Source organism: Ascaphus truei, chromosome 2 (genome assembly GCF_040206685.1).
Source record: "Ascaphus truei isolate aAscTru1 chromosome 2, aAscTru1.hap1, whole genome shotgun sequence".
Classification (NCBI taxonomy): Eukaryota; Metazoa; Chordata; class Amphibia; order Anura; family Ascaphidae; genus Ascaphus; species Ascaphus truei.
This window is the reverse complement of record NC_134484.1, coordinates 213,506,001-213,519,553: the sequence shown is the minus strand read 5'-3', so window position 1 is coordinate 213,519,553 and position 13,553 is coordinate 213,506,001. Positions and strand designations below refer to the sequence as shown.

The following is a 13,553-nucleotide window of genomic DNA, read 5'->3' as shown; positions in this document are numbered from 1 at the left end:
GGGTAATAAGTATAAAAGAAATAAGACAAAACCAATGTGGCTAAATAAACAGGTAGGGGAGGAAATGGAAAAGAAGAGGTAAGTGTTTAGATTCTTTAAGTCAGAAGGGACAGAGGCATCTATTCTGAATTATAAGGATTGTAACAAAAATTGCAAAAGGGCAATCAAATTAGCAAAAATGGATAATGAAAAAAGGATTGCAATTGAAAGTAAGAACAACCCTAAAAAGTTCAATAAGTACCTTAATAACAAAAAATGAGATAAGAAAATATAGGATCTTTTCAGTGTGAGATGAGCAGGCAGATTATTGGAGATAAGGGAAAAGCAGAGGTATTAAACAAATTATTTGCCTCTGTGTTTACAGGGAAGAATTAATTGCAATAGTAGTACCGCAGGAGGAAGCCACAACCTACATATTAATGAACAATTGGTTAACTGAGGAAGAAGTTCATAAGCGACTTGAGAAAATTGAAGTAAATAAGTAACCTGGAACTGATGGCATGCATCCAAGAGTTCACAAGGAGTTAAGTTCAGTAATAGCCAAACCATTACATTTAATATTCAAGGACTCAATTTCCACAGGCTCAGTACCACAAGATTGGCGTAAAGCAGATGTGGTGCCTATATTTAAAAAGGGTGCTAGATCACAACCGGGGAATTACAGACCTGTAAGCCTGACTTCAATACTGGGGAAACTACTTGAAGGTTTAATATGGGATAATATTCAGGAATACCTAATGGAAAACAAAATTATTAGAACTAGTCAGCATGGTTATATGAAGGGTAGATCATGCCAAACTAACATTATTTGTTTCTTTGAGGAGGTAAGTAGGAATTTAGACCAGGGTAATGCAGTTGATGTGGTCTACTGTACTTAGATTTTGCAAAGGCTTTTGATACGGTTCCACACAAGAGGTTGGTGTACAAAAGAAAGCAAATTGGACTCAGTTAAAATATATGTACCTGGATTTAAAACTGGTTGAAGGACAGAAAACATCATAAATGGGGGGTTCTACGCATTGACCCCCTGCAGGCACTGTCTTTGGAGCTGCACTATTTGTTGTTTTGCAGCTGTGGCTTTGCAGACAGTGAGACAAGCTACATCTATATATCTACGAAAACGGCAAGCACTCTCTGGTTATGAGTGCCATCACATGTGGAATATATATATATATATTGTATATAGATATTGTATATATACATACATATATAATTAAACAGGTGCAATTATGATGACCCCCGTTTTAAGAAAAGTTAACTTAATTGGATAGAGGCCAATACTATACAATCTATCATCTGACGGGTCAATTACCTCTCCCCATTTTTTGTTCCAGTCATTTTCTACCTATCGAGTGACAATTCCTCCCACATCTCACTGACTCCTACATTTACGCTATTGGACATTTTTTGGTCACATTTCCCTTCTTTTTTATTTTCGAGAGTACTCTTGTTTTTTATTGTCATATATTGTGTTTATTGTGTCTATTGGCATCATTGTGTTTGTTTTAATCTGTTCAGTCACCTAGCCTTCCTTGCTTAATTAATACATTTTCCTGTTTTTTATTGCTATACAGGATTGCACCTTTTTTCTTTCTTCCATTTAATCAGGATAGGCATATCCTCATTAGGGCTGCATCCTGCTAGCTCATTTCACCTGGGTCAGTACATTTATTAGTCGCCCATTTACTCACTTATAGTATTTCATTTGTGTTAGTCTTAGCGCTGATTTCTTTCTGTTATATATATATGCAAGCAGCAGGCACTCCAATAGAAATGTGACAAGGTGAAGAAACAGTGCGCAACTACTACACAATTCACACACGTGAAGTGATAATACAGTGATAAAAGTAAATTAAAATATATTATGTGACCTTATAGGTACTAAACAAGGTGGAGCGTCTGCAGCTGTGATACCGGGGATGGCCCAAAGCACCCCCTAGAGAGTCAGACAAAAACACAAAAGACACAGCGCACAACGCTCATAGTGCATTAAAAGTATATTAAGACAACATATCAATAAGGTAAGTATTGTGCGTACATCAAGTAAAATTCAAATAAGCATGTCAGGGGTAAGTTACCCATGCACCAACAGTGTGGACCGGATCAGATGTCATCAAAGGGTATTGGAGCTGTTCCGTGATTTCCAGGTTCCGGATGGGTAAATATGGAGTCCTTTGGAGTCCCCACTCGTATGTGAGCAGTGTCCAGCACACCCACGGCTCACGTGAGAACGGCCGTATCCCGCGGATCTCCACGACGGCGACGGCTGTGTTCCTCTTACTGTCCTCCGTTTCGGCACTTCTGGGTAGTGACGTCACTGGAGTGTTGCACCGAGACTCGCGTCGCAATCCTCCTCCGGTGGCCGGATCAACACACAGTAACGGGGCAGAGAGTCAAGGTAGAGCAGTAGCACACTTCCAACGCGTTTCGAAACCATATAGGTTTCTTCATCAGGGAATAAAGAATGGTCAGGTAACAGACATTGAAATACCCCACGCCGGTACCCCATTGGCCCGTCAAACGGACATACCAGCCAATAGGATAGCGGCAGGGAGGAGTCAATTACCCATAGCACAACACTAAACAGTTGCCAATGGCAACATTTCAACAACAATTCAGGAACATCTGCGAAATATTAGAATTGGGTATATGAAACATAGCTTGTCCAAACATTATGCACTACATCATAATGGGGACCCTTCCTCTCTATTGTTTAAAGGTATTAAATATATACCAAGAAAGAGAAAGGGGGGGGACATGGTTAAAGATCTCTCCATGCAAGAAATCTTTTGGATACACAAATTGAGCACTCTGTATCCGGGGGGTTTAAATGAGAACATCGATATCTGGTCCCTCTATTGAATGTTTATCTGAGACTCACAGTGGTCATTTTGGACTATATTTGATTCTCCTGGCCTTTTTATAAGTTTTTTATATGTTTTTTAATATATAGTAATTTATACAAATGTAAAAATATTTTATAAGGTTTTTAGCTAAATACGGGATAATTAGATAGTGGGTTTTTTCTCAGAGTGGCCCTTTGCATGTGTCTATTTGTTTCGTGCTTCTTCGATCAGAACTGTTGTTTAATAACTCTCTTTAGGTCTAGTTGATTCTGGGTGTGTTAATATGCACCAACCCTTCATTGTTTTTATATATGATAATGTATTCATTGTCATGAGAATGCACTAACATCTTACTCTTTGTTTTAGAGCCGCCTCTTCTATACATTTGTGTGTTTTTTGTATTATGATGTTAATAAAGTTGTTGTTGAAATGTTGCCATTGGCAACTGTTTAGTGTTGTGCTATGGGTAATTGACTCCTCCCTGATGCTATCCTATTGGCTGGTACGTCCGTTTGACGGGCCAATGGGGTACCGGTGTGGGGTATTTCAATGCCTGTTACCTGACCATTCTTTATTCCCTGATGAAGAAACCTATACGGTTTCGAAACGCGTTGGAAGTGTGCTACTACTCTACCTTGACTCTCTGCCCCGTTACTGTGTGTTGATTCAGCCACCGGAGGAGGATTGCGATGCGAGTCTCAGTGCAACCCTCCAGTGACGTCACTACCCGTAAGTGCCGAAACGGAGGACAGTAAGAGGAACCCAGCCGTCGTGGAGATCCGCGGGATACGATCGTTCTCACGTAAGCCGCGGGTGTGCTGGACACTGCTCACATACGAGTGGGGACTCCAAAGGACTCCATATTTACCCATCCGGAACCTGGAAATCACGGAACAGCTCCAATACCCATTGATGACATCTGATCCGGTCCACAGTGTTGGTGCATGGGTAACTTACCCCTGACATGCTTATTTGAATTTTACTTGATGTACGCACAATACTTACCTTATTGATATGTTGTCTTAATATACTTTTAATGCACTATGAGCGTTGTGCGCTGTGTCTTTTTGTATTTGTCTGACTCCACTAGAAAGTAATGTAGGTGCTAATCCCATAAGGTAATAATAGGAAATACGATACCGTTGTTTAGACGAAATCACACGGGCAGCACTCAAATGTTAGGTCAAAAAAGTGTATATTGTGAAACAAAGACACAGAACCAACGTTTCGGTATGCCAGAGGGACCTTTGTTAAGGTGGTGCATAAAAATATGTATAAAAATATAAAAATATAAATTTATAAAAATATATATAAAGGCATTTAAAATAAAAAAACAAACATACCAGTTTCAGGTTCTACAGAAAAATATGGTTGTCCCTGAAGTATGCTGTAGATAACCCTGGCACTGTTTCCATAAGAAGCATCATCTGCATCCGCAGCAGTAACTTGTACCACAAACGTACCTGTATTATACAAACTCAACTTAAGTTTTGCCAGAAAGAGGAAATAAGGTGTTAAATCAAAACTCAAAATTGGGCACCAAATAAAACAAAGTAAAAAGTCTATCTGACTATTGTAAATATCCCAACATATCACTTAGATTGTAAATTTCCTTGGGCAGGGACATTTTCCCCATTATTATACTTTTAGTTTAATATTGTATAATATTTCCTTTTATTCACTCTGTTTGTACTGAGTACATTGTTGGTGAACTATTAATAACAATATCCTTACATACTATACTTACGTACATACATTACTGGTACAATGTGTGAATTTTACTGGACAAACCTTCATTCATTAAAAGTTTTATCTACATTTTTATATACAGTAAATCTCTTATATATTGTGGACTTAACATTTTCTTTAGCAAGGTATCTCAAGGGTTGATTTAGTTAAAAAAATATTCTTATATTCTGTCAAATAAAATACATACTGTAAAGTACCTTTCTGAATGTAGAAATGTCTACAGAATGACAATTGTTACACTGTAAATCCTCCTCTGCATAAATTTACTTTATAATATAAAATTATTTGCATTTAACCATCCTGTCCATTTTTGTCTCAATTGGTACTGTATATGTCATTAAAGGACTTACTTTACTACTATTCCTATTAAAATGTGTCTAAAAATAAAGTATGTATTTAAAAAGCTGTGTAGTAATCATAATAATAACCTATGCAATACAGTAGCAAAAAAGAACTATGTTACTTACCGACATCAGACATTTCAGGGACACTTGCAGTATAAATTTCTTCAAGAAAAGTTGGCTCATTATCATTAATGTCATGTATCTTTATGACAAATTCAGACTCTGGCTCCACTGGTCTCCCAGTTCTTCTGTTTATTGCCTGGGCACGCAAGGTATAATAAGCCTTTTCTTCTCTGTCAATTCGTCGTGTGGCATGTATATCACCTGTCTTCTCATCAATAACAAAAAGGGTGCCAGCTCCATCTCCTGACAGAATATATTTAAGGTTCCCATCTCCTTTGTCCTGGTCTGAGTGAAGCTAGAAGAAAATAAATATATAACAGTATACAATAAAAATATTAATTATTGTAAATGTTCAGAAGTATTGTTTTACTACATGCATTTACTTCTGTGATGCATACAGGACAGTTATCTTTTCTATGATAATATATAGCTTAAATGTAATTTATACAGTATGTGATCTGACAAATGATAACTATTAAAAAGATTGCTTGTTGCAGGCATAATAATTAACAATCTAATAAAATACATGGATGATAAATGTGTAATGGTACAAAATGACAAACTATTTTACAATATAGATAATGACATAATGTAAAGTCTGTAGAAATTATTGTCAAGAGTCTTCTAAGCTAGTTCTAGATAGCTAAATATTGTTAGCATGTTAGATATAAATTATTATTTGACTTTTTAGAGAATTTACATTTAAATAAGCACGTTAGTTTTGAAATTCCTCTTTAAATAATGAATCCTCCTTTGTAACACACATACTGTCTGTACTCAAATGGCACCTAAAAGGAAAAGCAAACTTATTGACACTATTATATACTGTAAATGCTATCCTTTAATCCAAAAGCGGAGATTTACTAAGTGCCAATGTTGGGTATTACTCAGCGAGTAAGTACAGCCGCGGCCGCTTTAATTTGAACACTTCTTGGTTATTTTCCGGTGACTTTTTCAGAATGCCACGCGCTTCACCACGTTCATGCCACATTCATGCCGTATTCATGCCGCATTCATGCCGGCCGTCACCCACGCCTGATCTGTTTAATGATAATGTTCGGATTTAATTGGGTGCAATTCTTCGCGTATCTGCCAAGTGGCAGATATTCATGAATTGTAATGAATTCTAATGTATACAGTACATGTGCTACAGTAATGTGTCGACTTGCAGGTGTTTAAAAAATACCACAGTGGTCCATTGTGAATTGACCTTGGTAATGAAGAAGTTACAATACTGTATCAATTTAGGCGTATCATATTAAAAACTCAATGCACAGTGTCTGGTGTTCTATTGTCCAGAGATTTCCGAGCTGAGTACACCACTGCAGTACGTGTTCAAAAAGCCCTAAATAACGTACACTTATTTAATATGGTCCGCAATTAATGCAGCAGATGATAAGATGGCCACAGTTGGTCAAATTGAACAATATTTTATCGAACATTATGACTTTTACAAATGTTCACCAGATGCTCGTGTGGAAGCGTGCAATAAGGAAAAAGTTATGTATCGATCCGTGTTTTTTTCGTATTGATCCCGCACCCGGAGTTAGAGGAGGGTGTTGGTGTGTTGCGCCAGATTTTTCCAGTATCTTTGATCATGGAGACTTCAAAAGGTGAAAGGTCATGTAAAACCAACTAAGAATCGTCAGTCTAAGGCAAACAATGCGCCAGCGCCAGCTTCCAATAACGGTCCGACCGTCAGTGAAAACCTGGTGACCGGCACCCCTTGCTGTCTGTCCCTGCCTGGATACCTGCAGCCTGAGCAGGATTTCACGTACAGATACCAGCAAGCTTGCATGTACCAAAAAGATTTCCAGCTTCATCAGCTGTCAACTACAGGAGTAGCAGGCCCGCTGTCACCTATCAACTATGTGTATAATCAAGAATACGGGACTGATGGAAGTGGCTTGGTGCCAACCGATTGGCAAAGTCTATGGTGAGTACGGCTGCTGTATTTTATTCTTTTTTTGAAATATCAATATCAATGCACAGTCAATCGCTTTGCTTATGGTTATTTAGTTCTATTATTTTAGTCACAATTTGTGAAAATGTAGTCCAGCAATATCATTGGCTGAGCAGGTTCTACAGTAGATACTGAGCAATTGGTGGACAGCTAGGCGCATGGGCCTACTGTATGTCTCATTGGGACATTGTTGAAATGCATATGCGTGTCATCACACCTAGGCACATGCGTGTATGTGAACAAGAGACGCCCCCGAGAAAATTATTGTTGGGACTGACTGAGGGGACTTTGGGGACTGACTGTGGGAACTTCTTTAGGGGACTGACTAATTTGAACCAACCATTACAGTAATACTTTTATTTTTCCTCAGAAAAGAAACTTTGTCATCAGGCGGAGATCAGCAAATGGAGGGATTTCGATGAATAATGTCGCTTTTTGTAACGATGCCTGCACATTGCTGAATCTGATTTAAAAATCCACGTACCGGAGGCAACAATCTAGTGGCAGTGCCATTTTTATGGATTAGGATAGAATAACTATGAACTTTATAGAAAACCTGAAACAGTATGCTGTTTTTTTCATACAGCATACAGTACAATACTTTTTTACATACTGTACTGTATAATAAAACCCACAAATAAAAAGTATGCATTTATTGTACATGTATTACAGTGTGTATTCTATACCCGTACAGTATGTTTTGTTTTATTACTATTTACATGTAATGCACATGCATACAGTATACAGTACAGTACTGTACAGTATACCTCATGGAACCTTGTTGAAACGCAAAATTCTTGTGTTTAATACTGTACATTAATTAACCAACCATTACTTACTGTACAGTATTGTATGTTCTAAAAACACTGTATTTTGTTATTAAAGGAGACACAATGAAACAATTTAAAACAATCAACATTTTTTTTTATTGGAGTACAGTAAGTCAAAACATTCACAGGTGTATGGTGTAAGTAAAATATTTATTGATTAATACAATTTAAAACAATCAGCTTTTGTTTATTGGAGTACAGTAAGTCTGTAAGGGATCGGGGGATGCGCTCCCTATGGCGGGTCTCCTCTGCTCTGGCTTCCTGCACCACGGCACTCGCCGTTTGCCCTACCCGCCGGCTCCTTACCTCCTCCGGTCGGGTGCCGCTCCTCTTCCCTGCGGCACACGCCATCTCTACCAGCACGTTGCCGGGGCGTGCGTGTGGGAGCCTTACAGGGCGCACACACTCGATCCTCTTGGTCGGCCTCCCGCACACCTGGCTCTGCCCCCCACCTGCCGCAGGACACCAGGGCAATCTCCACCACTCACCTGGCTGGCTCCCCCTCTAGGCACCTGAGCCTATCTCTGGGCCTGCTAGAGCACACCCCCGCTCCACCTCTTCCTCCTATTGGTCCACCCAGGTATATTACCCTAGTCTGCCCTCTCCTTCCTCGCTCTGCATAGTTTCTTGTGTCTCTTGCTATACGGAGTTCTATGCCTGGCTCTCTTGTGTGTTTCAGCTCTCGCTCTAGTTCCTACCCCCGTATGCTACCTTTGGACTTGATCTCGGCTTCAATTTGACTTTGTGTACCTCTCTACCCCCCGGACCCAGATTTGGACACTACTACGCTGTTCTCTCCTGTCCTCGACCTACGGCTTCTGGATCTCACTACTTGGACCTCTGGCACCCCGTACTCGACAAGTATCTGGCTAACCCTCTCTCACCAGACATGGCAACGCATGCCACACTCCGGGCACGCCCTCACTGCTGTGGGTGGGTGTTATACCCTTACCCACCTCAGTACTGGGGACAGGCTAGGTCTGTGGGCAGTACAGCGTTACATTATGCAGAGCCCACCAAATGCAGACCCCCCTGAGGTGGGCCAAGGTGTGACCATGGAGCACTGGCATTTCCTGAGCGACCAAGTAACCTCCGTGGCACAGCACCTTTCTAACCTCTCCCTTTGGGAAACACCGGTAGTGCCTCTTCCCCCCGCTCAGTTACCTACGGCCGCTTCGGAATCACGCATTCCTCCGCTTAACCGGTATGCCGGAGATCCACTCACTTGCCGGGGATTCCAAAACCAATGCGACATCCAGTTTGAAATGTCTACATCCCGGTTCCCCACGGGCTGCTCAAAGGTAGCCTATATCTACGCCCTGCTGATGGGTGACGCTCTAGCTTGGGCCTCGCCTCTCTGGGAACTCAGACCTGAAATAACCCAAGATTTTCCTAGTTTCCGGCGAGAATTCCAGCAGGTCTTTGATACTCTGATGCATAAGGAGACCGCCGCTTCATCCCTGTTTAATCTTTCCCATGGTCGCAGGTCAGCAGCGAGTTATCCGGTGGAGGTCCGCACAATCACCGCAGAGACTCGGTGGAACGATGAAGCCCTTTAAGCAGCATACTTGCAGGGCTTGACCGAACCGCTCAAGGACGATGTGGCAGCTCATTCTCATCCCTCTTCACTGGAGGATCTCATCGCCCTCAGCATCCGGGTGGACTAACACCTCCAGTAGAGACGCCAGGAACGTCAGTGGCCCCGTTTCATGTTGCCCACTGCAGTCTCTCCTAGACCTCCCCCCTTGGTCCTTCTGGCATTGGATGCCCCAGAGCCAATGCAAATTGGCAGTCAACATCTCCAGTCCACTGAAAGAACTCGCCGCTGAAACGATGGTCTCTGTTTTTACTGCGGTTCCCTGGATCACCAAGTACGTCACTGCCGCCTGAGACCTGGAAACGAGAACACCCAGTAAGGTTTGTGGGGCTCTCCCTGGGTACCATCTCTTCTTGCCCCTCTCTCCCTGAAGAACTTCCTAAGAGAATTCTGTTGCCTATAATCCTCGAGGTCCCAACGTCCGGGTGTCGGCCGTAGCATTTATCGACTCCGGGTCTGGTGGCAATTTTCTGGATCACGACTACGCACTCAACAACCGGATTTCTTTAATCAAGAAGAGGGTACCCATCAGCCTTGAGGCAATACACGGCCGTCCCCTCCAGCCAGCATTCATCACCTTGGAATTTGTTCCCCTCTCACTTGCCACCGCGGATGGTCACATTGACGTATTTCACTCACCCACAGTCCAGGTCATTCTGTGATAACCCTGGCTCCATCTACACAATCCGTGTGTGGATTGGATGGGCAAATCGCCGATTCAGTGGGGCCCTTCAGTGAAGGATTCAGAAATATCCTCCGTAACCACGCTTGCCGGCCTCGAGACATCCGTAATGCCTCCCTCCACACTTCCAGAGGTTTACCGTGATTTCAAGGACGTCTTCAACAAGACTCAGGCTGAGGTTCTACCCCCTCATCGCTCCTTCGACTGCCCCATAGAATTAATTCCCTGAGCCACACTCCCCAAGTCTAAATCGTACCCCCTTTCCGTGCATGAGACAAAGGCCATGTCTACCTACATCCAGGAAAACCTCAAGAGAGGTTTTATCCAGAATTCTACCTCACCGGCCGGGGCGGGGTTCTTTTTTGTGAAGAAAAAAGATGGCTCATTAAGACCTTGTATTGATTTCCGGGGGCGCAACAAAAGTACTGTTAAAATCTGTTCCCCCTTCCTTTAATCTCGGAACTTTTTGATCGGCTCCAAGGAGCCTCTATATCCTCCAAACTCGATCTGAGAGGAGCGTACAATCTAATCCGTATATGGGAGGGCGACGAGTGGAAGACCTCTTTCAACACACCCAGTGGCCATTATGAGTATCTCGTGATGCCGTTTGGCCTCTGCAACACCCTGGCCGTATTTCAAGAATTTATGAACGAAATCTTTCAGGACATTCTTGATATCTTCGTCATACTGTACTTAGACGACAGCCTTATTTTCTCCAAAAACCTAGAGGAGCATGTCCACCACACCAGGGTGGCTCTTTCTCGGCTTTGCGCAAACAAGCTCTACGCTAAGATGGAGAAATGCCTCTTCCACCAATCTTCCACAGACTTCCTGGGCTATATAATTTCCGATAAAGGCTTCACTATGGATCCAGAGAAATTGAGGCCTATTCTGGACTGGCCGTTATCGAATTCCCTAAAAGCAATCCAGCGCTTCCTCAGTTTCTCTAATTACTATCGGAAATTCATCTGCAACTTTTCTACTACTGTCCTTCCCATTACCGTCCTTACCAAAAAAGGGGCCGACCTGTCGTTATGGTCCCCTGAAGCCACCAAGGCGTTCGAATTCCTCAAGAGAGCCTTCGTCTCTGCCCCCATCCTCTGTCACCCAGACACATCTCTCCCCTTTACCCTTGAGGTTGATGCCTCTGATGTTGGAGCAGGGGCAGTACTATCTCAAAGTTTCACTCCTCAAGACAAGCTCCACCCTTGTGGCTTCTTCTCTAGGAAATTTTCTTCGGCCGAGAAAAATTACGACGTCGGGAACAGGGAACTCTTGGCAATCAAGCTAGCCTTACAAGAATGGAGACACTTCCTCGAGGGTACCAAGGAGCCGGTAGCCATCCTCACGACCATAAAAATTTATTGTACATCGAGGGGGCCCATCGTCTGTGATCCCGCCAAGCACTTTGTTTCTCCCGGTTAAACTATACGATCTCATACATTCCGGGCACCAAGAATATCAAGGCCAACGCACTATCACGTCAGTTCTCTACAGAAGAGAGATCCGACGAGGTTACGGAAACCATCTTGCCTTCGAATTGCATAATTTCTGCCAATACGTTTGACATCCTGGATAAAATCACAGAAGCCCAGGCCCACATTCCCAGGAGAGTAAAGGTGCCAGAAGGACGTCTGTACGCCGCTCCACGATTTCGCCACAAAATCCTGGATTGGGGGTATTCATCCAGATCGGCTGGTCACATTAATAATCAACAAGGTCCCACCCAAGGAGAATTACACGCAAGCACAGAAATGTGAGACCAGGCTCGATCGGGAAGATTACAACCACAAAGCCAACCATTTGAAAATGAATGGTTTATGAGAGGTGTCGATAAGAAGTTGAAATCCTTGAGCCGTGTGTGTGTGCGGGGGGGAGGGAGATGGAAGCTGTATGATGGATTACCTGTAGTTCAAATAAATATTTTCAACAGGTCATAATAATGTTTTGATCCCCACACCCCCAAATAAAAATGATAGTACTATGCCACCCACCTCATAAAGAACATACATGACTAGTGTAGAATTAAAAAGCAACAGTAGTGATTGATTCTCATAATATCCATAATGGTTATGCAAGCCCATGTCGATAACAGAAAAATATATATATATTTTTAAAACTGAAACTAACTTCTAAATGAATGGGAAGTCATACACGCATGCGCAGGAATGTACTGCTGCGGCCAGCCTGATTCTAACATTTGCCCGTAATTGTCCGGGGCTATTTTCGGCTGGTGCCGAACTTGGCCGCACGCCTGCCGCATCTTCCCCGCATCTTCCCCTCCCCGAGTGCACATCTTCGTAGCAGTTCCCCTCCCCTTGCGACCCCCTGGATGCTCCCCCTGGCTACTCCTCTGCTTCATGCAGCTTTGCACATCTTCCCCTTACCCCTGCTTACCCCTTCAGCCTTCGGGGATGCCGGGGAACCCTGGCACGTGTGACCGGCGCCACAGTGACGCGCGCCAGAAAAAAAAAAAAACAGCCGCGTCTGCCCGCACATTGCCTGCACATTGCGGTTGCAGCCACAGGAGAATAAAGGTGGCTGCCATTGTAATGCCACGCTCAGGAAGATTCAAGCCAGAAACCCATCCATTACAAATGAATGGTGTGGGATAGGTGTAGATAAGAAGTTGAAATCCTTGAGCCTTGTGTGTGTGCGGGGGTGAGGAGGAGAGCACTGTATGATGGATTATCAGATCAAAGAAATATTTTCAAAACATCATCATAATGTTTAATGCGCCGAAATGTGATACTGTAACACGCCTATGCGTTTCAAAAATGTTCAAATGAGACATACTGTACTGTACAGTACACGCATGCGCATAAAATAAACAGTATGAAAAGAAATAAAAGTATTGATTACTGAATAGGGGAAAAAAGTGTGGTGTGATTAGCGCTCAAAGCTATAAATTAGGTGAAGCAAAATATACAGTAATAAACAATTGTGCAACAATATGCAATATACCTTACAAATAATAAGGCAAGGTGTGGCAGGACGGCCTGTAGCCGAAGTCAGGGAACAGTCCACACGTATAGTTTCAGGATAAATAAAAAAATTCAGTGGCTTTATTTCTCCACAGTAACATAACATGCGGGTACACTGTCCCTTTAACAAAATAAATCCTGCTCCACTTTGGGAGAAAAACTGACTAATAACACAGCAGACCTATCTAGCAGGCTGGCTGGCTAAACCAGAACCAAACCATAAGGGTACTTTAAGCAGTCAGTAAACAAATGAATAATCCTTACTTTAGTTTAAGTAGTCTTTGGTGAAATCCCTCTGGCTAAGGGCTCACGCAGCAGTGTGCTTCTCTCTCTCTCTCTCTCTCTCTGGCAGCTACTGCCAGTCACATGATCCTTTATCTACCTTGCTGGCTCTCAGGTGTCAGCTAAAGTGTTCTGATTTCCTAACTTCCACCT

At 42.6% G+C, this 13,553-nt stretch overlaps 1 protein-coding gene across 5 annotated transcripts in view; it reads right to left on the bottom strand.

Annotated features, from left to right (window-relative positions):
- LOC142487140 (cadherin-10-like) overlaps window positions 1–13,553 on the bottom strand; it is a 636,808-nt gene that overhangs the window by 301,870 nt on the left and 321,385 nt on the right. For all 5 annotated transcript variants that reach the window (XM_075585911.1, XM_075585910.1, XM_075585909.1 and 2 more), the window contains 2 exons: window positions 5,063–5,357; window positions 4,190–4,309 (listed from right to left, as the gene is read on the bottom strand). In XM_075585911.1, the coding sequence (XP_075442026.1) occupies window positions 4,190–4,309; window positions 5,063–5,357 (415 nt within the window). The remainder of the gene's footprint in view (window positions 1–4,189; window positions 4,310–5,062; window positions 5,358–13,553) is intronic.